This window comes from Gopherus flavomarginatus, chromosome 6, assembly GCF_025201925.1.
Source record: "Gopherus flavomarginatus isolate rGopFla2 chromosome 6, rGopFla2.mat.asm, whole genome shotgun sequence".
Classification (NCBI taxonomy): domain Eukaryota; kingdom Metazoa; phylum Chordata; order Testudines; family Testudinidae; genus Gopherus; species Gopherus flavomarginatus.
Window position 1 is genome coordinate 95,961,746 of NC_066622.1, and position 23,213 is coordinate 95,984,958.

At 42.3% G+C, this 23,213-nt stretch overlaps 1 protein-coding gene and 1 long non-coding RNA gene across 2 annotated transcripts in view; both read left to right on the forward strand.

The window, feature by feature from the left end:
- HKDC1 (hexokinase domain containing 1) overlaps window positions 1–22,802 on the forward strand; it is a 47,975-nt gene extending 25,173 nt beyond the window's left edge. Inside the window, exons 10-18 of the mRNA XM_050959337.1 lie at window positions 688–992; window positions 1,635–1,783; window positions 1,870–1,989; window positions 8,670–8,765; window positions 8,844–8,943; window positions 11,518–11,701; window positions 12,491–12,646; window positions 15,072–15,305; window positions 17,397–22,802. Of these exons, the coding sequence (XP_050815294.1) occupies window positions 688–992; window positions 1,635–1,783; window positions 1,870–1,989; window positions 8,670–8,765; window positions 8,844–8,943; window positions 11,518–11,701; window positions 12,491–12,646; window positions 15,072–15,305; window positions 17,397–17,541 (1,489 nt within the window). The 3' untranslated portion in view covers window positions 17,542–22,802. The remainder of the gene's footprint in view (window positions 1–687; window positions 993–1,634; window positions 1,784–1,869; window positions 1,990–8,669; window positions 8,766–8,843; window positions 8,944–11,517; window positions 11,702–12,490; window positions 12,647–15,071; window positions 15,306–17,396) is intronic.
- On the forward strand, window positions 3,949–5,299 carry LOC127054094 (uncharacterized). The gene is made up of 2 exons (XR_007775170.1): window positions 3,949–4,042; window positions 4,685–5,299. It is a non-coding gene; the product is annotated as an uncharacterized LOC127054094 (long non-coding RNA).
- Window positions 22,803–23,213: the final 411 nt, after the last annotated feature.

Consider the following 23,213-nt stretch of genomic DNA (forward strand, 5'->3'; position numbering starts at 1 on the left):
ATAGGGGCCTCCCTTCTCCCCAAGATCTTCTGGCAAGACATGAAGGTGTAATTTCATTATAGCCTATTTGTATGGATTTGATCATGGGGGATGTTGCCAATAATTCCTTCTCGCCTACAGTAACAACTACAGCTTCCAATAAACAGAAACAAGAGTTGCACACTCATTCCCCCTCTTAATTTCTGAGGTTCCATCAGGGCTGCCCAGAGGGGGAGGGCAAGTGGGGCAATTTGCCCCAGGCCCCGCAGGGGCCCCTACAAGAGGTTTTTCAGGGCCCCTGGAAGGGGGGCCTTCACTCACTCCGGGGGCCCTGGAAAACTCTCGCAGAGCCCGGGACCCCAGAGCTGCTTCCAATCTGGGTCTTGGCGGCGGGGGGTCGTTCCGCTCTGGGTCTTTGGCTGCGGGGGAGGGGTCCTTCTGCTCCAGAACCTGCCGCCGAAGTGCCCTGAAGACCCACGGCGGGGGGGTCCTTCCGCCCCAGGACCCGCCGCTGAAGTGCAGAGTCTTCGGTGGCAATTCAGTGGTGGGGCCCCCTGAATCCTCTGGGCAGCCCTGGGTTGCATTTAGCTAATTCTCCTTTCGTACTTATGAAGTATTGTGTGTTTGTTATAGATGTGTATCGTTTTGTACATGTATATTATACACACAATATTTTGTAAGGGTCTAAGGCAATGATTTGTCTTCTAGATATCCTAAACGCCTGCATAAGGTTGTGAGAAGGCTGGTCCCAAACTGTGATGTCCGATTTCTTCTCTCTGAAAGTGGCAGTGGGAAGGGAGCAGCCATGGTAACTGCAGTTGCGTGTAGACTAGTATCTCAGCGCAAACAAATCGATGAGATTCTAGCATCATTTGAACTTTCCAAGGAGAATCTAATAGAAGTGAAAAATAAAATGAGGGGAGAATTGGAATATGGACTGAAGAAAGAAACACATGCGACTGCCACAGTGAAAATGTTACCAACTTATGTTTGTGGAACTCCGGATGGAACAGGTAAGGATCTTTGTAAAGCACACAAAAATGTAAGATTACATAGTAGAGCTGATTGGAAATTTTCCTCTGGAACATTTTTCTGTTGGAAGTTGCCAATTCATCAGAGTTTAAATGTCTTATGAAATGCTCCTGTCTCCTTGGCAGTTCAGTCTCCCAGGGCTTCCAAACTCCCGGCTACTTGACAGCCTTGACAGAGTCCCTGGTTCTGTGGCAGTCTACCAGGCAGGCTGCCATGCAGGCAGGTTTCCCAGAGTTTCCAGGCTCTCCTAGCTCTTTGGCAGCTTGGTAGCCCTCAGAGTCTTCTCTCCCAGGCTCCTTGAACCGCTGAGCTCCCCACTAGGCGGGCTGCTGGGGCTCCCGGAAGCTTAGGAAGCTTTTGAAACATTTTTAAAAGTTTCTAAACAAATATTTGGAATTCCCATTCTACAGAAATTTTGATATTTTATTTTGCATTCCCTTTTGGAACACTTTTTAAACTTTGGGAATTTTCTGCAGAATGTGAATTAGAGTTCCCAGTCAGCTCTTACGCGGTATTTATGGTGTGCTGTAATGGCTCCCATAGCTTGCATGTTCTGACTAGGCAGATGTACTATGTCTAACTGTTGAGAAGCACTGAAAAAAATATTTGTTTTTCCGATACAGAAAAAGGAAAATTCCTTGCACTTGATCTTGGGGGAACAAATTTCAGAGTTCTGCTTGTCAAAATTAGAAGTGGGAGAAGAAAATCTGTGAGAATGTACAATAAAATCTTTGCCATTCCTTTGGAAATTATGCAAGGAACAGGGGAAGAGGTAACATCCAACCTGGTTATTATTTTTGCCACGTTATTGTCCATTAAATGTGTGCTGGTTTTTATACACGGCTTTTGTTCTTCCAGCTCTTTGATCACATTGTCCAGTGCATAGCAGAGTTTTTGGAGTACATGGGAATTAAAGGTGCATGTCTCCCTTTGGGCTTCACATTCTCTTTCCCCTGCAGGCAAGCTAGCATTGATAAGGTAAGGACTGGAACACAAAACAGTGTTGAATAGCTACAGTAGGTCTGATTCCTATTAGAAAATTGCTGGATCATTTTGATGGATTTTTTTAACTAGTCTCTGTTCAGTCATTTAACGTAGAAACCCTTCATTTTAAATCCAGCATTTAAAAAATTGTATTTTTTACAAGCAAGGATTTACAAGGTTTTAAATAAGATTCAGGGCAGATCCTTAGACTTATGAATTGCCTCACATAAAATAGAGATGAAAAAAACACCATAAACACACACAAATATTCTAAGTATATATACTGCCAGATTTTGCCACCCTTGCTCATTCAGCCAGCTGTCTACTTACAGAGCAAGAAGAGGAAGCCATAATGGACTATTAAATGATCTTGTATATTTTTTAATGGGTCAGAAATCTCTTGCTCTTCTTCGGATTGATAATATCAATGGAGATTAGTCTCCTAATTATATTTTTTCAGCTACAAATTGAGTGTTTTCAGAAGTGTGCAACAGGAAAAAGGATATCTGCACTCAGTGTCTTCTTTCACACTTTATTTATTCCATTTTGTGGTGCACCAGTGGGCAGAGTTGAACTTAGTCATTCACAGAAAAGGGTTGAATTTTGATTGATCATCAAGCAGCTTTTCACGATACTTCCTCCCCCTTTGTGCTCTGATTTGACACTTAGACTGTAAAAATTTGGAAGGAGATTCAATGCTTGGTTTATTTTAAACCTGTTGTACCAAGGGGGTGGGAGTGGGGGGTGAAGCAACAGCAAAAAGAAAAAAATCCCCAACCACACACATTGGAACTTCAGCCTAAGGACTTGGTTATAACTAAGAACTATATCGCTCTGCCTTTCAAATATGAAGCAAATTAGTGAGTGATGGGAAAATGGGCCAGTTTGTTTCACCTCTTCCAGTGACAAGAATTTTCTATCTTAAAGTCATCTTGTTTTGTTTTTTTTTAAACTTGGTGTAATTAACAGCTATGATTTCAGCATTGTTCATAAACTGTCATTGGTTCATATTGAGCAGTCTGTATAATACTGGTTGCGCAATGGAAAGCTAGTTGCATAACTTCAAAACTTCATCAGTGGGATCAGATTATTTATCTTCAAGTTAAAACAACTCACAAGTTAACCGAGGGCTTGGCTACACTGGAGAGTTGCAGCCCTGGTGGTGGCTTTACAGCGCTGCAACTCACTCACTGTCCACACTTGCAAGGCACATACAGCTCTGTATCTCCCTGGCTACAGCGCTGGCTGTACTCCACCTTGGCCTGGGGAATAACAACTGCAGCGCTGGTGATGCAGCGCTGCTCCACCAGTGTGGCCACCAAAAGCGCTGTTATTGGCCTCCAGAGGTATTCGGAGGTATCCCAGAATGCCTGTTCAGCCACTCTGCTCATCAGTTCGAACTCTACTGCCCTGGCTTCAGGTGACCCGCCCTTTAAATGCCCTGGGAATTTTAAAAATCCCCTTTCTGTTTGCTCAGCCAGGTGTGGAGTGCAATCAGTGAATCTTTCCAGGTGACCATGCCTCCACACGCCAAACAAGCCTCAGCATGGAGCAATGGCGAGTTGATGGACCTCATCAGTGTTTGGAGGGAGGAAGCTGTGCAGTCCCAGCTGTGCTTCAGCCGTAGGAATTACGATACCTTTGCGCAGGTATCAAAGGCCATGCTGGAAAGGGGCCATGACCGGGACGCACTGCAGTGCAGGGTTAAAGTGAAGGAGCTGCGGAGTGCCTATTGCAAAGCCCACGAGGGAAACCGCCACTCCAGCGCTGCCCCCACGACCTGCCATTTTTACAAAGAGCTGGACGCGATACTTGGGGGTGACCCCACTGCCAATCCGAGGACCACGATGGACACTTCAGAGCTGGAGAAGGGAGCAGGAGGAGGGGGAGGGAAAAGAGGAAACTGAGAGTGGGGGTACTGGGGTGTGGGGAGACACCCTGGAGTCCCTGGAGGCTTGCAGCCAGGAGCTCTTCTCAAGCCAGGAGGAAGGTAGCTAGTCGCAGCAGCCGGTACTTGGTGAAGGACAAGCAGAGGAGCGGGTTCCCGGTAAGCGGCTTTTATTTTCAGGATGGAAATGTTTCAGGAGAGGAGGGAGGGTTAGGGCTGCATGCATGCATGCCTAGATGTGGAATAGCGCATTGATGTGGTCTATCACGTTGCGGTAATCGGCCTCGGTAATCTCTTCAAAATTTTCAGCCAGAGCTTGGGCAATGTGCTTGCGCAAGTTTATTGGGAGATGCACCGTGGACCTTGTCCCAGTCAGGCTAACACGTCCGTGCCACTGTGCCGCGAGGGGTGGGGGGACCATTGCTGCACACAGGCAAGCTGCATAGGGGCCAGGGTGGAATCCGCATTGCTGTAGAAGACCCTCCTGCTCTTTCCAGGTGACCCGCAGCAGCGAGATCTTCCAGGATCAACTCCTGTGGAAAATGTTGGGAGAGTGTTCAGTGTAGGTGCCCCCTGCAGCTGTTTGCTTTCCCCAACACACAGAAACCCCTGCACAGCCCTGAAGTAATCAGTCCCCCTTACTCACCATTTCGGGGCTCCTGTGGGTTATGTGCGCTCTCTTTGGTATGGGAAAATTATGCTGTTGTGAAGAATGTTACTCCTTCACTGTGTGGGAATGACTGTCTGAGATATAAACAATGCTGCCTCTGTTAAGTGTTGCCTTTTTTGCCTTTCCACAAGCAACCTTGAGTTCTCAGCTGCCCGTGTTATCAACACCTCAAAGACTCCAAAACCTCCGAAAGAAGCCGCGAAAAAGCAAAGACGACCTGCTGCAAGCAGTTATGGATCACTCTGCCAGAGAGAATCAAAAAGTGCAGGACTGGAGGGAAAGGGAAAGCAGGGTCCGCCAGAAAAACGCAGCGGCCAGGAAGAAAAGCACAGAGCATCTGATAAGCATCCTGGCATGCCAAGCGGACTCTATCCAAGCGCTCATAGCCATGCAGGCAGAGCACTACCGCGCCGGCCCTCCCCCCCATCCCAAAGCTCTTTCCCTTGTGCCTCAATGTCAGCTCAAAACCCCCTTCCCCAGCATTCAGGTTCTTACCACCACCAGTTGCCTCCAACACCTGTACGTTCACCAACCAGCCCTGAGAACTACGACCCTTACCCACTGCACTCAACCCCCATCACCATGCAGTATAGGCATCCTGAAGTGCAGCAGTCATTGCACAGCACTCCAGACAGGACATATTCAAACCTGTGACTGTACAGTTCCCCACCACACCCCCCTGCCCTTTTAGGTTCCCAAAATGTTGTGTGTCTGTCAATAAAGTTATTTTCTTTTCAATAAATGAATTCTTGGCTTTGAAAACAGTCTTTATTATTGCAGAAAGTCAAAGATACCTTAGCCCAGAAAAGAAACAGGCACTGGAAATCAGCTTAGGAAAAACAGATTCCTACTAACATTGTAACCACTGCACTTCACTCCCGTGCAGGGCACCAAACATTACTGTTGGTTTTCAGCCTCAAATTCCTCCATCAAGGCATCTCTAATCCTTGCAGCCCTGTGCTGGGCCTCTCTAGTAGCCCTGCTCTCTGGCTGTGCAAATTCAGCTTCCAGGCATTGAACCTCAGAGGTCCATGCCTGACTGAATCTTTCACCTTTCCCTTCACAAATATTATGGAGGGTACAGCACGCGGATATAACCACAGGGATGCTGCTTTCCCCCAAGTCTAGCTTCCCATACAGAGATCGCCAGTACCCCTTTAAACGGCCAAAAGCACACTCCACAGTCATTCTGCACCGGCTCAGCCCGTAGTTGAACCGGTCCTTGCTCCTGTCAAGCTTCCCTGTATAAGGTTTCATGAGCCAAGGCATGAACTGGTAAGCGGGGTCTCCAAGGATCACAGTGGGCATTTCAAAGTCCCCTACTGTGATCTTCTGGTCTGGGAAAAAAGTCCCTGCAGCTTCCTGAACAGGCCAGTGTTCCGAAAGATGTGTGCATCATGCACCTTTCCAGGCCAGCCTGTGTTAATGTCAATGAAATGCCCACGGTGATCTGCAAGCTCCTGGACAACCATAGAGAAATACTCCTTCCGATTAACGTGCTCGGATGCTAGGTGGGGTGGTGCCAGAATAGGAATATGCGTCCCATCTATCGCCCCTCCATAGTTAGGGAAACCCATTTGTGCAAAGCCATCCAGAATGTCCTGCACATTCCCCAGAGTCACGGTTCTTCTTAGCAGGATGCGATTAATGGTCCTGCAAACTTGCATCAACATGATTCCAATGGTCGACTTTCCCACTCCAAACTGGTTCCCGACCTATCAGTAGCTGTCTGGAGTTGCCAGCTTTCAGATTGCAATAGCCACCCGCTTCTCCACTGGCAGGGCAGCTCTCAATCTCGTGTCCTTGTGCCGCAGGGTGGGAGTGAGCTCAGCACACAGTCCCATGAAAGTGGCTTTTCTCATCTGAAAGTTCTGCAGCCACTGCTCATCATCCCAGACTTCTATGACGATGTGATCCCACCACTCAGTGCTTGTTTCCTGAGCCCTAAAGCGGTGTTCCACGGTGCTGAGCATTTCCGTGAATGCCACAAGCAATTTAGTTTCATATGTGTCAGGCGACTCGCTATCATCGTCAGACTCCTCATCACTTTGTATCTTAAGGAATGGCTCAACTGCCAAACATGATGTGCTGGCGAGACTTGTCAGCATACTCCTCAGCAGTTTGGGTTCCATTTCCCACAGAAATCGTGCTGCAGAGAAACCGTTGAGAGTCAAGATGGTGCCAAACGTGGACTGAAAAACAGGGATTGCTGGGATGTGAAGCGATGCATCACGGGGCGTTGGGACAGGAAACAGAATGACCTGCACCCTCCTCCTCCTTCCCACAACCCATGGCGCCAAAATGGGACGAGGTGCTCTGTGGGATAGCTTTCCGTAATGCACCACTCCCAACACCGCTGCAAATGCTGCCAATGTGGCCACACTGCAGCAAGGCTGGTAGCTGTCAGGGTGGCCACACTCCAACGCTTTCCCTACACAGCTGTACTAAGACAGCTTTAACTCCCAGCGCTGCACACCTGCAAGGGTAGCCAAACCCCTAGATAAGAATCCCCAGTATCACTCATCAAATAAGCAGAAATTTTGCAATGGAAATTTCTTAAAACTCATTAAGTTGATTGCTTAATTATTTACAGTAAATATAATTCTTGTCATAGTTCACTCACAAACGTGGTCAAATAATAATGGCATATGTGAGGCTATCTTCTTCCGATCTAATTGTGTCTCTGTTCTGGTAACAAGGTACACCTTGGTAATGTCTAGTATTTAGGGACATAACTTTACAAATTGAACCACTGTTTGTGCTGCAAGCATGGTTCAGAATCTTAATAAACCATGGAGTAAAGCTGTCAACAGCAAACCAAGTGGACAGTGGGGGATTTAGAGTTAGTGGGGCCTTGTGCGTAGCTTCATTTTTGGGGCTCCCCCTCAGGACCGAGCCAAGAAAAGGAATATTCTCTCTTATCTCCCCCCTCCATGTTTTTCTTTCTTTTTTTCTTCCTCTTCCTCCTCCTCCTATATTATAAGTAATAGGAAGTAAATGAAAATAAAGTGAGGTACCTCTATTGAGGCACAGAGTTGAGGTGTAGGAGTCGGGCTCTGGGAGGGAGTTTGGGTGCTGGGTCGGGCTCTAGGCTGGGGCAGGGGGTTGGGGGTGGGAGGGGGTATGGGGTGGGCTCTAGGCTGGGGCAGGGGATTAAGGTGAGGGGTGCAGGCTCTGGGAGAAAGTTTGGGTGCGGGCTCTGGGCTGAGGCAGGGGGGTGGTGCTTACCTTGGGCTTTGCAGCTCTAAAAGCAACCGGCACACCCTTCTGGCAGCAGCTTCTAGGTGGGGGGCAGGGGAGTCTCTGCACACGGCTTCCGCAGTTCCCATTGGCTGCAGTTCCCAGCCAATCAGAGCTGCGGAGTTGGTGCTCAGGGTGGGGGAAACACATGGAGACTCTCTTCCCCCACCCCCCTATCCCCAGAGCCGCAGGGAGATGCCGGCTGCTTCTGATAGCAGCGCAGAGAGAGGGAGGCAACGCAGGCAGGGAGCTGCCTTAGCCCTGCTGCACTGTTGCTGGTACGTCTCTGTTTGTCCCTTGGGGGGAGGGAGGCAGTGGGTCTTCGTGAGCTGCCTGGGGTGGGGGGCAGCGCACGGAGCTGCCCCCAGGGGCATGCAGAGATATGCCAGCAGCTGGCCATTTCCAGGAGTGGCGTGGAGCAACTCGCCATGGAATGCAGGCAGCCTGCCTGCCTGAGCCCTGCTGTGCCACCTGCCGGGACTCAGGGGCAGGTTGTCAGATGAGTTTTGTCCTTCATTTTGGCACCCCCTGTCACTGAGGGCTCTGTGCCACCGCACTGTTTATTATATGGTAAATCCGCCTTTGCAAGTGGAGTCAGCACAGTGGAAGCTGGGTTTTACACAGGCCGAAAGTATATTATACATAAAAAAACTACATTAAGAGAACATTATTAAGTTTGCAAAAGTCAAGCACTCAAATGTTAGGAAATGGCAGAATGAAGATTACCTGTGTAACCTTAATTTAGCCCCCTTGTATAAATGATACAGTCATTAATTACATGCTTACATACTACTTTTTCCACAGGACCCTGCCCCATTCAGTGCACAGGATTCACATCTAATTACATTTGTCATTTTTGTTGCTGTTTTGTTATAGGGAGCACTTGTGGAGTGGACAAAAGGTTTCAAGGCAACAGACTGTGAAGGAGAGGATGTTGTTGATATGCTAAGAGAGGCCATTAAACGCAGAAATGTAAGGAATTCTATTCCTATCTATTTGGTTTGTTTAAACAGTTGCACCTCTTTCTAAATAATATGATTTCCTTTGCAGGAGTTTGACTTGGATATTGTAGCAGTGGTAAATGACACTGTTGGGACAATGATGACATGTGGCTATGAGGATCCAAATTGTGAAATTGGCTTTATTGCAGGTAAAATACTAGTCAAATTACTTGTTTTAAAATGAAAGCAAAATATTTAAATGATCAGTTGATTTGTGATAGAAAAAAAATCTTACCGTTGAAACAGATAAAGTCTGTCATAAGAACTATTAATGTTTGGAGAATTTGTGCTGGTTTGATAGCTCAGTGGTAATGATCTGCCCCAGGATGTAGGAGAATGGGATTAACTAATTTTCAGTCACTGTACTGATAGTCAAGTATCAGAGGGTAGCCGTGTTAGTCTGGATCTGTAAAAGCAGCAAAGAATCCTGTGGCACCTTATAGACTAACAGACGTTTTGGAGCATGAGCTTTCGTGGGTGAATACCCACTTCCTCAGATGCATGTAATGGAAAAATCCAGGGGCAGGTATATATATGTGTGCTAGCAAGCAAGCTAGAGATAACGAGGGATAACGAGGTCAGTTTAATCAGGGAGGATGAGGCCCTGTTCTAGCAGTTGAGGTGTGAAAACCAAGAGAGGAGAAACTGGTTCTGTAATTGGCAAGCCATTCACAGTCTTTGTTCAATCCTGAGCTGATGGTGTCAAATTTGCAGATGAACTGAAGCTCAGCAGTTTCTCTTTGAAGTCTGGTCCTGAAGTTTTTCTTTACTTCAGGGAAATTGAGTCTGTACTCACCAGGGAATTGGTGGGAGGAAAAAACTTCAGGACCAGACTTCAAAGAGAAACTGCTGAGCTTCAGTTCATCTGCAAATTTGACACCATCAGCTCAGGATTGAACAAAGACTGTGAATGGCTTGCCAATTACAGAACCAGTTTCTCCTCTCTTGGTTTTCACACCTCAACTGCTAGAACAGGGCCTCATCCTCCCTGATTAAACTGACCTCGTTATCCCTCGTTATCTCTAGCTTGCTTGCTAGCACACATATATATACCTGCCCCTGGATTTTTCCATTACATGCATCTGAGGAAGTGGGTATTCACCCACGAAAGCTCATGCTCCAAAACGTCTGTTAGTCTATAAGGTGCCACAGGATTCTTTGCTGCTTGTACTGATAGTGTGTTATGTTTCACAACCTACAAAAGATAAATTGGATACAAACATTAAATGTTTTCTACTGGAAAGCTTTAAAATAAGACTACTTTATTTCTTAGAATTCAGGACACAGAAAACCCCCCAAAAGGAGGGAAACAAAATAGGCTGATCACTAAAACAGAGCAGCACAGCTCACCCCACCTTACTCTAGCTTTCTGCAAACTGACTCTGCGAGGTATAGTTGATCACACACTTTCCTACAAAGTCTCTAGCCTGCAAGCTGGACCAGGATTTAAAGTGACGGCTTGTAATTTTTATTGTTTCTAATACACCACCCTGGGGCTGTGAATATAGCTGGGGGAAAGGCTGTGACATGTTCTGGATGAAGTTTCATCTCTTCCTCTAGTGTTACAATTTAAGGCTGTGTCTACACTGCTACTTTCAGTGCAAAAACTTTAGTCATTCAGGGGTGTGAAAAAACACACCCCTGAGCAAGAAGTTTTAGCGCTGAAAAGTGCCAGGATAGACAGTGCTGGAATCCAGCAATAAAGCTACCTCCCCTCGTTCTGGGTGTTTTGTTTTGTTTTTTAATCACTGGGAGAGCTCTCCCCCAGCGATAGAGTGTGACTGCACTGCCCATGTCTGCCATGGCCACACTGTAACATGGGCAGTGTAGACACACCCTTAGTGGCTAGCCTGTAAGCCTTATGTGTGGTGAGGACAGGGAAGGGTGTTTAAAGCAGAATATAATGAGGGAATCCTTAGAGACTGTGCTTAATATTGTAGGAAGATGATTAGTGCTTAATGCACAATGAAAGAGGTGCCATGGCTCAAGCAATTAGGTGCCAGGGCTTAAGCAATTGATTTACTTTCATAACTGATGTGGAAAGCCCAGAGATGCCAGGACCCAGCCCTGGCACAAATTAAGCACTGAAGATGGTACTCTGCCCGCTTAACTATTTTTAGATTCAGATGTTATGTTCTTTTGGAGAATGTTTTCACATGCAGAGATGAGCTGTGAATCTGGTATATCCTCCGAATAAAAGGACTCAGGGTTCATTGTAGTTGGGCAGATAAAGATGCCTGGCCAGTGTGTAACAACACTGAACAAGCAAATATGACGTGGGATAAAACAAAATATGATTGAGCCAAATAACTTTTACAGTAGCGTGAGTTGTCTGGCCTGCAAAATGTGATGCAAATATCAGTTGGGTAGTATTCAGTCACCTGACTCTGGGCCTTCCTACCCCATCTCCTTTTCTCCAGTGAGCTTCCCATGAGGGCATTGCAGTAATAGGAAATCTCCAGTACTCTTAATTTCTATGGCAAATTCTGTGGAAAACCTACCTCAGTTCTGAATGTTTGTATTTCAGTGATGTAGAAGATACTATCAGAAAGGCCACTTGTTGACACTGATTTCTATTAAGATCTTGGGATATCTTTGTAATACGGATCTGGTTCAGGAGAGTGACATTTAAATATTTCACAGTGTAGACACCATGATTTCCTTCTATGCATTTCAGCTACTCTGTAACTAGATGTGACTGAAGCCCTGTTGCTTTCTCCCAGGAACAGGTAGCAACGTGTGCTACATGGAAGAGATGAAGAATATTGAAATCATGGAAGGGACTGAAGGGAAAATGTGCATTAACACGGAATGGGGAGGATTTGGTGACAATGGGTGCATTGATAGTATCAGAACAAAATATGATAAAGAAGTGGATGAGGGTTCATTAAATCCTGGGAAACAGAGGTAAAGCTGATTTTATTGTTTTTAGATGTTGAATGGGTTACTGCAACTTCCCTGAACCTGAACTGCTTTTTTTTTTTTAAACAAGTAATTTACAAGGAGATTTTGGTATCGTAATTCATTTGCCAAACTATAAATCATGCAGATTGCCTATGTTCTTTATATCTGGACTAAGTTATTTCTCTGTCCCCACATCAACATTGCTAAAACAGGTGATTTGCAAAACAGAACATCTTTTAAGACACATATGCAAAACATAAGCATGACTGTGTCGTCCTGTCATCCTTTCACTTTACTGTTCCACTTGGCTTGACACTAGGATAAAATACTCAACTGTGAATACTTTCCAGATAAAGTTAATTATGAAAGTTTTGTATTAAAAACAAACTTCAAAATAAATCCTGCAAAAAATGAGTTGAGGAGGCTGAGTTTGGTTTTGCAAGGCCAGAACTTATCTGGATTTAATTTATATCAGCCATCAATGTTAAAGGTGGGGGAAGCTTGGTAAAATGTTAGTTAACCTAAAACTGGGACTTCAATCAATGCATTATATTTAATTTTTTGTGTGTTCTTTCTCATTTCTTTATCTTCTTTAGAACATGAAATATTGTAACTAGTGTTTGCGTTTGAAGTAATTGTAATATAATGTGTTGGTTTTTTTACAGCCAAGCAACAGTGCTTTTAGGTAGTGGAATTACCCGAGTTTTAAATATTTTTAGGGGGTGTACTACCAATGGTATTAAACAGAATTTGCCATCTTTTAATTATTTGTATTTATGTTTTGTAAAATAGGTATGAAAAAATGACCAGTGGAATGTATTTGGGTGAAATAGTGAGGCAAATTTTGATTGACTTAACCAAACATGGACTTCTGTTCAGAGGTCAGATTTCAGAATCGCTCAGGACAAGAGGAATATTTGAGACAAAATTCCTGTCTCATATTGAAAGGTAAAGTAATTCATTAGAGTGAGGTGGTTTCTGTCTTCTTTCATTGCCAATTGCTTCTGTGCAAATAGGAGCTATTGAGGTCAGGAAGTGACAAAATTCTGGCTCAAATCTTGAAATCTTGCCCTGGGCTCTGCTCCCAACTGAAGTAAATGGAATTTGTCTGAGGGCTGGTCTACACTGGGAACTTATATTGGCATAGCTATGTGGCTTATGTGGAGTAAGTATTATATCCATTTTAAAGAGAGATTATCTGAGGCACAGAGAGATTAAGCAACCAGCCAGGTTTACATCGAGACTCATCATTTTGTAAGAGTGTTGGCCCCGATCCCTTCTATAACCCCTAGTCAATATTCCATGGCAATATTCAATAGTCAAGGGCAAATATAGTGCCTATCTATAAAAAAGGGAAATAAGGACACCCAGGGAATTACACACCAGTCATCTTAACTTCACTACCTGGAAAGATAATGGAGGATATAAACACCTAGATGATGATAAGGTGATAAGTAATAGTCAGCATGGATTTGTCAAGAACAAATCATATCAAACCAAGGTTTTTTTTGACAGAGTAAAAAGTGTTGTGGATAAGGGGGAAGCAGCAGGTATGGTATATCTTGACTTTAGTAAGGCTTTGGATACTGTCTCATATTTTCTTAATTTGTTTGTTTATCAGACGGTCATGCAATCTAGATGGAGCTATTATAAAGTGAGTGAACAACTGGTTGGAAAACCATTCCCAGAGAGTAGTTATCAGTGGTTCACAATCAAGCTAGAAAGGCATGCCGAGTAGGGTACCTCAGGGATCAGTCCTGGGTCCAGTTCTGTTCAGAATCTTCATCAGTGGTTTAGATAATGGCATACAGAGTACACTTACAAAGTTTGTGGATGATACCAAGCTGGGAGGGGTTGCAAGTGTTTTGGAGGACAGGATTAAAATTCAGAATGATCTGGAGCAATGTTCTGAAGTAAGTAGGATGAAATTCAATAAGGACAAATGCAAAGTACTCCATTTAGGAAGGAACAGTCAGTTGCACACATACAAAATGGGAAATGAATGCCTAGGAAGCAGTACTGTGGAAAGGGATCTGCGGGTCATAGTGGATCACAAGCTAAATATGAGTCAACAGTGTAAAACTGTTGTCCCCCCACATTCCAAAAAAGCTTTCTGGGATGTATTAGCAGGAGTGTTATAAGCAAGACATGAGAAGTAATTCTTCCACTGTACTCCACAGCTGGAGTATTGTGTCCAATTCTGGGTGCCACATTTCAGGAAAGATGTGGACAAACTGGAGAAAGTCCAGAGGACAGCAACAAATATGACTAAAGGTCTAGAAAACGTGACCTACGAGGGGAAGATTGAAAAATTGGGTTTGTTTAGCATGGAGAGGAGAAGACTGAAAGGGGACATAACAGTTTTCAAGTACATAAAAGGTTGTTACAAGGAGGAGGAGGTAAATTGTTCTTAACCTCTGAGGACAGGACAAGAAGCAATGGGCTTAAATTGCACCAAGGGAGATTTAGGTTGCACATTAGGAAAAATTTCCTGTCAAGGTGGTTAAGCACTGGAATAAATTGCCTATGGGGGTTGTGGAATCTTCATCACTGGAGATTTTTAAGAGCAGGTTAGACAAACACCTGTCAGGAATGTTCTAAATAATACCTAGTCCTGCCATGAGTGTAGGGGACTGAACGAGATGACCTTTCCAAGTCCTTTTCAGTCCTATGATTCTGTGATTCCCCCACAAAAACATGGAGTAATCCTCTTCCTAGAAGGCTGTTAAAAATAGGAGCAGGGATAGGGAGGGAGTTGCATAACTATTCTGTAATTGTTAGGTAAGAATGGGGATAATCACTCCTAACCATGTCATCTTAAAAATCCTACCACCATGCACAGCCTTTATCTCATTCACTGTGTTTGCTGAGGCACTCAAGTGTTACTACCTTTACAAAAAGAGTATTAATAATGGATTATAAAAAAGAACTGTGCTCTGAATGTACATGTGTATGCATGTGTGTGGGTGCTTGTCCATGATCTTCAGAGTAAAATCACTTTTTGATCCTGAAGGAAAAGATGCTAAAAAAAATAGAGTGGCTGACTTGTGACCCTTTGGTGGTAGATTTTCAAAGGCAGAAATGGCAGTGAGGTGCCTAATTCCTACTGATTTTCAATGAGAAGTGCCCAACAGCTATTTGTGCCTTTTAAAAACTCATTCCTCTTAAGTGGTATTCATAGCAATTACAGATGGGCTCAAGATGTAAAATTTGGATTTGGATTCCAATCAGAACCACCCTCCCAATTAAGGGTGTTTGGGCTTTTCTTCAGAGCTAATCTCTAACAATTCGGTTTCATTTGTAAGACTAAAAATCCAAAAGTACGCACAGTATCTCCTAACCAAAAGTTGCTGTTGTGTTTGTATGAACACAGTGACCGGCTCGCCCTTCTTCAGGTTAGAAGAATTCTGCAGCAGCTTGGATTGGACAGCACTTGTGATGACAGCATTATCGTAAAGGAGGTGTGTGGTGCTGTTTCAAAGAGAGCAGCCCAGCTATGTGGAGCAGGACTGGCTGCTATAGTAGAGAAGAAGAGAGAAAACAGAAATCTAGAGCATTTGAAAATCACTGTTGGAGTGGATGGAACTTTATACAAACTACACCCGCAGTGAGTACTTTGTTCCTTCTTTGCTTTAGTGTTGACTTAAGAGTCCATTAAGAAAACAAACAAAACTGTATTCAATAGTCTGTTTAGATTATAGAAACTGAAAGGTTATCCTCAAGAAATGAACGTGTATCCCTGAAGTCTACTTATTAATTTGGTCTAAGGGTTGAAAACTGCCAAGAGAGAGGCTCAAAGCAGTGCCGCCTTGTACTGTATTAGTTCAAAGCAGCTTGACTGAAGAAAGGGAAACTTGCTGCTGAGGTTATAATGATTGATTCTGAGTTAAACAGAAGAGCTAGTTTCCAATCTTTTAGCTTCCACAGCAAGCAAGAAATTAAGGTTTCTCTTTTTAGTTAAATACATTTAGAAACTACCTAAACTCTTTTTATACAGCATAAATGCCTAGATACAACGGGCGCTGACCTGGTTGGTCCTAGAAGAGAATACAGTATAAATGTTAACTAATAAAGGCATATTTATCATCTCATTAATTTATAGTAAGTCAGCTCTATTCTTGTGCCAAGCCAACAGCTGCATCTGTCAAACACTGTGTACTTCTCTGGTTCATTTAGCACATGTATTATCCTTAACATTTCCTTTTTTTATGGCCTTTTTGGATGCTTAAAATGTATTAAAATTCCAGTTGGGGGAGAAACCCGGCCCCCCTCCCAATCTCAGTTAAAAGGAAATCTTCATGCTGGAAACCTGTAACGGAAGAAGTTTCTAATGGTTCTAAATGAATCTTTGGCATTTTGGACCTTTAACATTTTTGGTGATGACTTTGGCCAAATTTTTGCCAAACAGGTGGCCTTGTTCAAATGGAAGGTTACATCTATGTTCTGTGAATGAGGTCTAACGAGGGTAGAGGAAGGTGTAGAATTTGCTGCCAAACTAGCCGCATCAGAAGACCCGCTTTGCAGAAGGAAGACTGCCTATCATCCTCAGTAGTTTCTAAAATATGAGGCTTCTCTGCTCTCTTCAGTTCATGATGGTAGGGAAGGTAGGAAAACTGAATAAAAACTGTGACCAAGATGGGAAGTGCCACTTTTTTTTGTTTGCAGTTAATATGTTTCCAGATTACGTTAACTTTTCACACATTTTATAGAGAGGAATTTATAGTTGCCATTTCCCAACTGACCAACTTAGGGTATGGAAATGTTTCCATAGATTTAACTACACTTCTACCCTGATGTAACGCTGTCCTCAGGAGCCAAAAAATCTTACCGCATTATAAGTGAAACCGCGTTATATCGAATTTCATTTGATCCGCCGGAGCAGGCAGCTCCGCCCCCCCAGAGTGGGGCTGTTTTACGGCATTATATCCGAATTCGTGTTATATCAGGTGGCGTTATATTGGGGTAGAGGTGTACTTTCTTTTGGCATCTCTTCTTCCCTTCTTTTCTCTTCTGAATTACCTGCAGTACAAATTCCTGCATTAGCTCCTGATGGGACTTCATCATCAGAACCCCTTGGCACCTAAAAAGCTCCATGTTCACTATTGCACCCCTTGGAACAGGCAAAGTGAAATTCCCATAAAGTACAATGGGTGAGATGGCAAAGAGCTGGCCAGACTAGTAGCGCCAGAGAAGGCCTCAGTGCTTCTTTATATTAAAAGAATCTGGAACCCTGTGTTGCCTGCTGCTGCGTGCTAGAGAGAGAAACAACATTAAGTGACACATGGTTCCCTCTGAGGAAATGGGTCCTCTTCTCTCACGATCTCACAGAATGGAAGAATTTGTTTCTGTTTCCTGTTGTAGGAGGCAGAACATACTTAAGGGATGGGGGGAGAACCAAAGGAAGATGTTGTTTGATGCGCTCTAATTTGTTTGGCCCCTTGCTTCCTATAGGTGAAACAAACCTTTTTTAGTCTGCGTTAGTGAAGAGAGGATGTGAACAACATGGATGCACTCAGGATCCCTTATTCCTGGGGGTACATTATGGTGGTCGTCTATGATAATCATGAGCATAAAATCAGCTAACTAAAAATTTCAGAATACACAATTAAATAAGTGGTGATTTAAATAATTTATAAACATGTAGAAATGATCACTCCATTTACACATTGTAAAGTGTTGTGTTTTTTTTTTCTTTTAGTTTTTCTGGGATTTTACGGGAAACAGTGAAAGAAATGGCACCTCGGTGTGATGTGACTTTCATGCTGTCTGAAGATGGAAGTGGAAAGGGAGCTGCCCTAATTACTGCTGTGGCAAAAAGATTGCATAATGTTGGAGAAAATTAAAAACAAAGATAAATATTTAAGTACATTTGTACAAGTGCATTAGAGATTTTGCTCAATGACTACACAAAATAACTTGGGTGGAGATTAATAAGAAATACCCACTATTAGCTAGCAGCTAGACTAGAACCACCACCAGTGCAGAACAAGTCAAATCTTTGACCCTCAGCAACTTGAGTGGAGGTTGGGGTATCCTCATGCTAGTTAGCACTATATTCTGGGTTGTTACAATAGACTCATTGCTGCTACATGACCGAATGCCATACATAGTGTGATAGAGCAGGTCACATAAATGTAATTTTTTCCCCCAAAAATCAGCTTTTGAAGTGCTTAATTGATCTCCTGCCCCACTAATGTTAACCTGTGTTTGTCACCCAGTTTTTCAGGGTTTTAGGGGTTTTTAGCCTTAGCTTGGTCTGCCTCAGTGAGTATCGAGATTCTGGTACTGTACATCTCTAGTGGGTATATTTGTTCATTTTTGTTTTTTAAAATAGATATACAAATTGGAATAAATTAATTAACTTTGTCCAATGAAACATTATGTTCAATGAAACATGTATTACTACTAGGGCTGTCAAGTGATTAAAAATTCATCTCGATTAATCACATGATTGAAAAAATTAATTGAAAGATTAAAAACTTAATCGTACCATTAAACAATAATAGAGTACCATTTATTTAAATATTTTGGATTGTTTTCTACATTTTCAAATATATTGATTTCAGTTACAATGCAGAATACAAAGTGTACAGTGCTCACTTTATATTTTATTTTTTAATACAAAAGTGCCATGTGAATGCCTGTTCTCACTTTCAGGTGACATTGTAAATAAGCAGGCAGCATTATCTCTCGTAAATGTAAACAACCTTGTTTTTCTTAGCGATTGGCTGAACAAGAAGTAGGACTGAGTGGACTTGTAGGCTCTAAAGTTTTACATTATTTTGTTTCTGAGAGCAGTTATGTAACAAAAAAAGCTACAATTGTAAGTTGCACTTTCACGATAAAGGGATTGCACTTCAGTGTTTGTATGAGGTGAATTAAAAAATATTTCTTTTGTTTATCATTTTTACAGTGCAAATTGTAATAAAAATAATATAAAGTAAGTGCTGTATACTTTGTATTTGAAATAAATATATTTGAAAATGTAGAAAAACATCAAAAATATTTAATACATTTCAATTTGGGCCTTTTTCTTATATAGAATTGGTATTCTATTGTTTAACAGTGTGATTAAAATTGTGATTAATCACTATTAATTTTTTAATCACAATCTTTTGAGTTAATTGGTGAGTTAACTGCAAGTAATGGACAGCCCTAATTACTACATTTTTACTGTCTTGGTTCCAGACTAGTTATAATACAGTGCACCCCCCATACGGTTAGAAAGTGGATGTACTGTACAAAAATCAGCTGCAGCCCATAGGAGAGTGTATTCTCAGCTGGTTTTTGGTCTCAGGCTTTTTCATGGCCTGGAGCCCTTATTTATAGCCTTCACCTGTGAATCAGATCCAATCACAAAATGCTATCTTGCTGGATTGGCCGCTTCCCAGCACCTGCCTGCTGTGCTTCTGTTCAGAACAGGGCTCACTGCTCCCTGTAAGGTGGCCAGATAGCAAGTGTGAAAAATTGGGACGGGAGTGGAGGGTAATAGCCACTTATATAAGAAAAAGGCCCAAATATCTGGACTGTCCCTATAAAATCGGGACATCTGGTCACCCTAGCTCCCTGCCCCTCAGCCTTTAAAGGGACAGACCACCCCATTACACCTCTTTCAATCTCCATGTCCCAGGAATGTTTTCTAGAACAAGGCCACATTAATTTCTCTGGTTCTTGTTTTCCTTCTAGTCTTTCCTCCCCATTCAAATTTTAAAAATCAGATTGTTTCCATTTTGTGGAAATGTTTCTTTCCATCTTTCTTAGTCCCCTGGCTGCTGATCTGCATGTCTCCAATCATGCTAAATTAACTCTTGTGGGAACAACATGTTTTGTTGCTCACTTCAAAAATGACTCTTCAGTGACATGGGGTGAGCAGCAGAGACACAGGCTGATGTGAACTTTTTAAACCTATCAGTAGTACCTGAGCTCAGCAGCCAGGCAGTTGATAAAGATGGTTTATTAATGGGCAAGTGCCAACCAGCGGCGGATGAAACAGGAATGTCTGTTTGATATTTATCAGTGGGACATGGACAGTAAAATAGGCTGAGATTTATAGAAATCTTGAAAATAGTCAGTACCCTTCGGTGTGACTTAAAAAAATCACACTTTTATTTAATGGATTGCCAAATGAAATGAAATAATATGTAGCACAAAGAATGAAAATGGCAAACCTCTGGTTTCCAATCTCAGCTGCTTCCATACCCTCTTAATCCTCTGTCCAAACATAATCCTGTGTACTTGTAGTGGGAGCACAGCAAGACACAGCATTTGTGCTGACAGCAGGGGCTTGGATTCATCCGTAACTATTGTGCACTGTGTTTAAATAGTTGGCTTCATGTTAACCATAATATAAAAACTGAAATAGGATTGAAAATTAAGCCTAGCAACAATGAATCACATTTTTTAAGCTACAGTACATTCACTATATATTTTTTAAAAGCTGGTCAATAGCATCTTTCACTGTGACATATTGAAATTACCGAATGTATGAAAAAAATAAAACAAACTAATGAAATTGAAAATGATTTTCACTTGCTAAAGAGCTAATGTATCAATTTTGTTTCTGGGCTAGCTGGAGAAGGTAAATGCATATTTAATATTTAAGAACAGACTACTCATGCAATCGTATTACAAACAGAAGCTAATGCATCACATACATGTTTTCATGATCTCCCACAAGTAGTTTAATAATTTTACATTTATTTTCATTATAACTTTGTTCAGATTTAACAATACCACTTGATCAGATTTTCCCATGAAATACTGAGTCTTCACAGAAAATTACTTTAAGTATAATAAGCAGGCACTATTTGGAACCAACTTTTTCAAAGAAACAAGCAGTGTAAATCATGTGGTGATGACCATCTTAGAAAAACATTAGATAGGGTGAATGGGTTTCTTCTTTCAGAGCTATAGGTACTAATTCAAACATACCGTACAGTACTCCCTACTGAAAAAAGGTGGGTAGTTGGAGACTAGTGACCTGCATCAAATCTTTTTTATATACATTCAAATGTTGCTGCGGGAATAATTACATGATCCCTGCATAGCCAATTTTAACTTCAATAGCAATCCCACAACATCAGCTGACTCAAAAGTATCCCGGCTATATATGACAGAGGATGAATATTTGATTTGTATTAGTTTTGTATAGGAATACTAGCAATTGTCAGGCCATAATGTTAGCGTGAATATTTAAAAACAAGTAGGTATTAACTGGCGATAACAGAAATGGTCAATGCTGCCACATCCTGAGTCCACACCCAACCCAGGATCAGAGGAATTAAAATGACTGCGGCCTTTAGGGAAAGAATTGCAATGTTCACCTGACAGTGCTGGGACCTGATAGCCTCTCTTGGGTCCTGCTAAACTCCTGTACAAATGGGCTTAAACTCGTATTTATGTCCCAGAGTGAAGAATGCTCTTGTGAGAAGTGCAGTGTGTTCTGGACTATTGGTACCGGGGAACCCCAAAGTGCAGAGGAATTTGAATGGAGCTGTGGGACTCAGTGGAAAAGCTACTGGCTCCCACTGGAGGGAGATGGGTCTTGGCCGGCTCCCACTGGCATTGTGAATGGGGGGATTCATTATAGTCCCCTCAAAGAGGGGAGAGAGTATGGTCCAGTGATATACGATACATTCTTAGGTTTAAAGAATCACTTTTATAGAGCCCCTATTTTATTTATACAACTGTTGGTTTGATTTCTATTAAAATATGTAGGATTTTCCTGTAAAATATGTAATATTCATTTATCTAAAAAAAACCGAACAGTCCCTTTATCATCATCTTTAATGGATTAGAGATGTGTGTACCGGCAACAGCATATTATTTGGTTGGGAAGTAGGAGCCTAAGGGTTGATCTACACCAGGGGTAGGCAACCTATGGCACGCGTGCCAAAGGCAGCACGCAAGCTGATTTTCAGTGGCACTCTCACTGCCTGAGTCCTGGCCACCGGTCCAGGGGGCTCTGCATTTTAATTTTATTTTAAATGAAGCTTCTTAAACATTTTAAAAACCTTATTTACTTTACATACAACAATATTTTAGTTATATATTATAGACTTAGAGACCTTCTAAAAATCTTAAAATGTATTACTGGCACTCAAAACCTTAAATTAGAGTAAATAAATGAAGACTTGGCACATCACTTCTGAAAGGTTGCTGACCCCTGATCTATACAGTTTGAGTCTCAATTTAACAAAATCAGTATAGTCAAACTGGTGCAAAACTTTTGTACGGACACTTTTATTTTAGATTAGAAAAGTCCTATTTCCCTCTTTTTTGTATATAAATAAGCCCTTAGAAAACTGGAGCTGAGTAGCGCACACCTCAGCTGCAGTGTGATATGTTAGGCCAACAATATAAAATTTTTGTGGCTTCATTTTACACTTAGTGTAGGTGTTGTGGAATCTGATCATGTGATTGCGAAATGCTACTCACACAGTAAATGGCAATCATTGTCTAAAGATATCTCAAAATGCCAAGGACATTGTTCTAGTCCACATTTAGTCTAACCTTCATTTAAGCAGCAGGGGCACCGTGAATCCAAACACTGCCCACACAGATATGATAAAACATCAGCAGAACAATGACACGTCATAGCAGCAGGGGAGGCTCTGATTTCTGAAGGTGGGTAGGGAAATAATGAACAAGGTTCTGACCTGCAGTCTCTCGCTCTCTCTTTCTCTAAAGAGATGAGGATTGGCAGCTATTGGGCTATGGAAAGGAGAGGCGAGGTACTTCACAGAGATTTCCTAAAGAGCCTGTTAGCTACAGCTTTTAGGATCTATACACTTCATTACTTTCAGCTTACGCTAAAATAAGATAAATTCTTCTATAACCAGCTAACAATATGGTTCATTGTTTCTGACAATGCCAACATAAAACGTGAAAGGAATGTTGCAAACTTGCAGTCTCACATGTACATGTTTTAAGAAGTTGAACTAAAATCCTTTACACAGCAATACCTTCTTTTGCTTTAGCTGGGATTTAAAATAAAAAAACTTCAGATGAATATCTGTTACCCACCACACAGTACATTGAAAAAGTATGCAGATTAATTATGTATATAATTAGCATATAAACTCTTGCAGCAGATTTACAATAAAGTGAGTTACTTCAAGTTGTCTGTGTTCTTGATTCCTTCATTTTGTTTTTTCCCCCTTCAATATCTTTTTGGTTTTTTTGTGCTTCAGGTTCTTTAGTGTCTTCCCTCTGTTTGCCTACTTTTTGAAATTGCCACTTTTTTTTTCTTGGTGACAGGAGAGCTGACAATTGCAGCCTTGATGCAAAAATTATTGGGTGAGGTTCATTGGCTTGTGAAGGAGATCAGATAAGACCTATGACTCTGTGAAAGAATGGTCTCAAAGATACCTTCCTCTCCCATTTCCCCGCTCCTCCTTGCTATTTATCCTGCCTTAGATGAATGGATGTACACTGGCTACCAGAAGGTTGTTACATTTGCTTCTGACTTAGAATCTAGAGTAAGTGGGTGTAATAGATCACTACTGAGACGTTT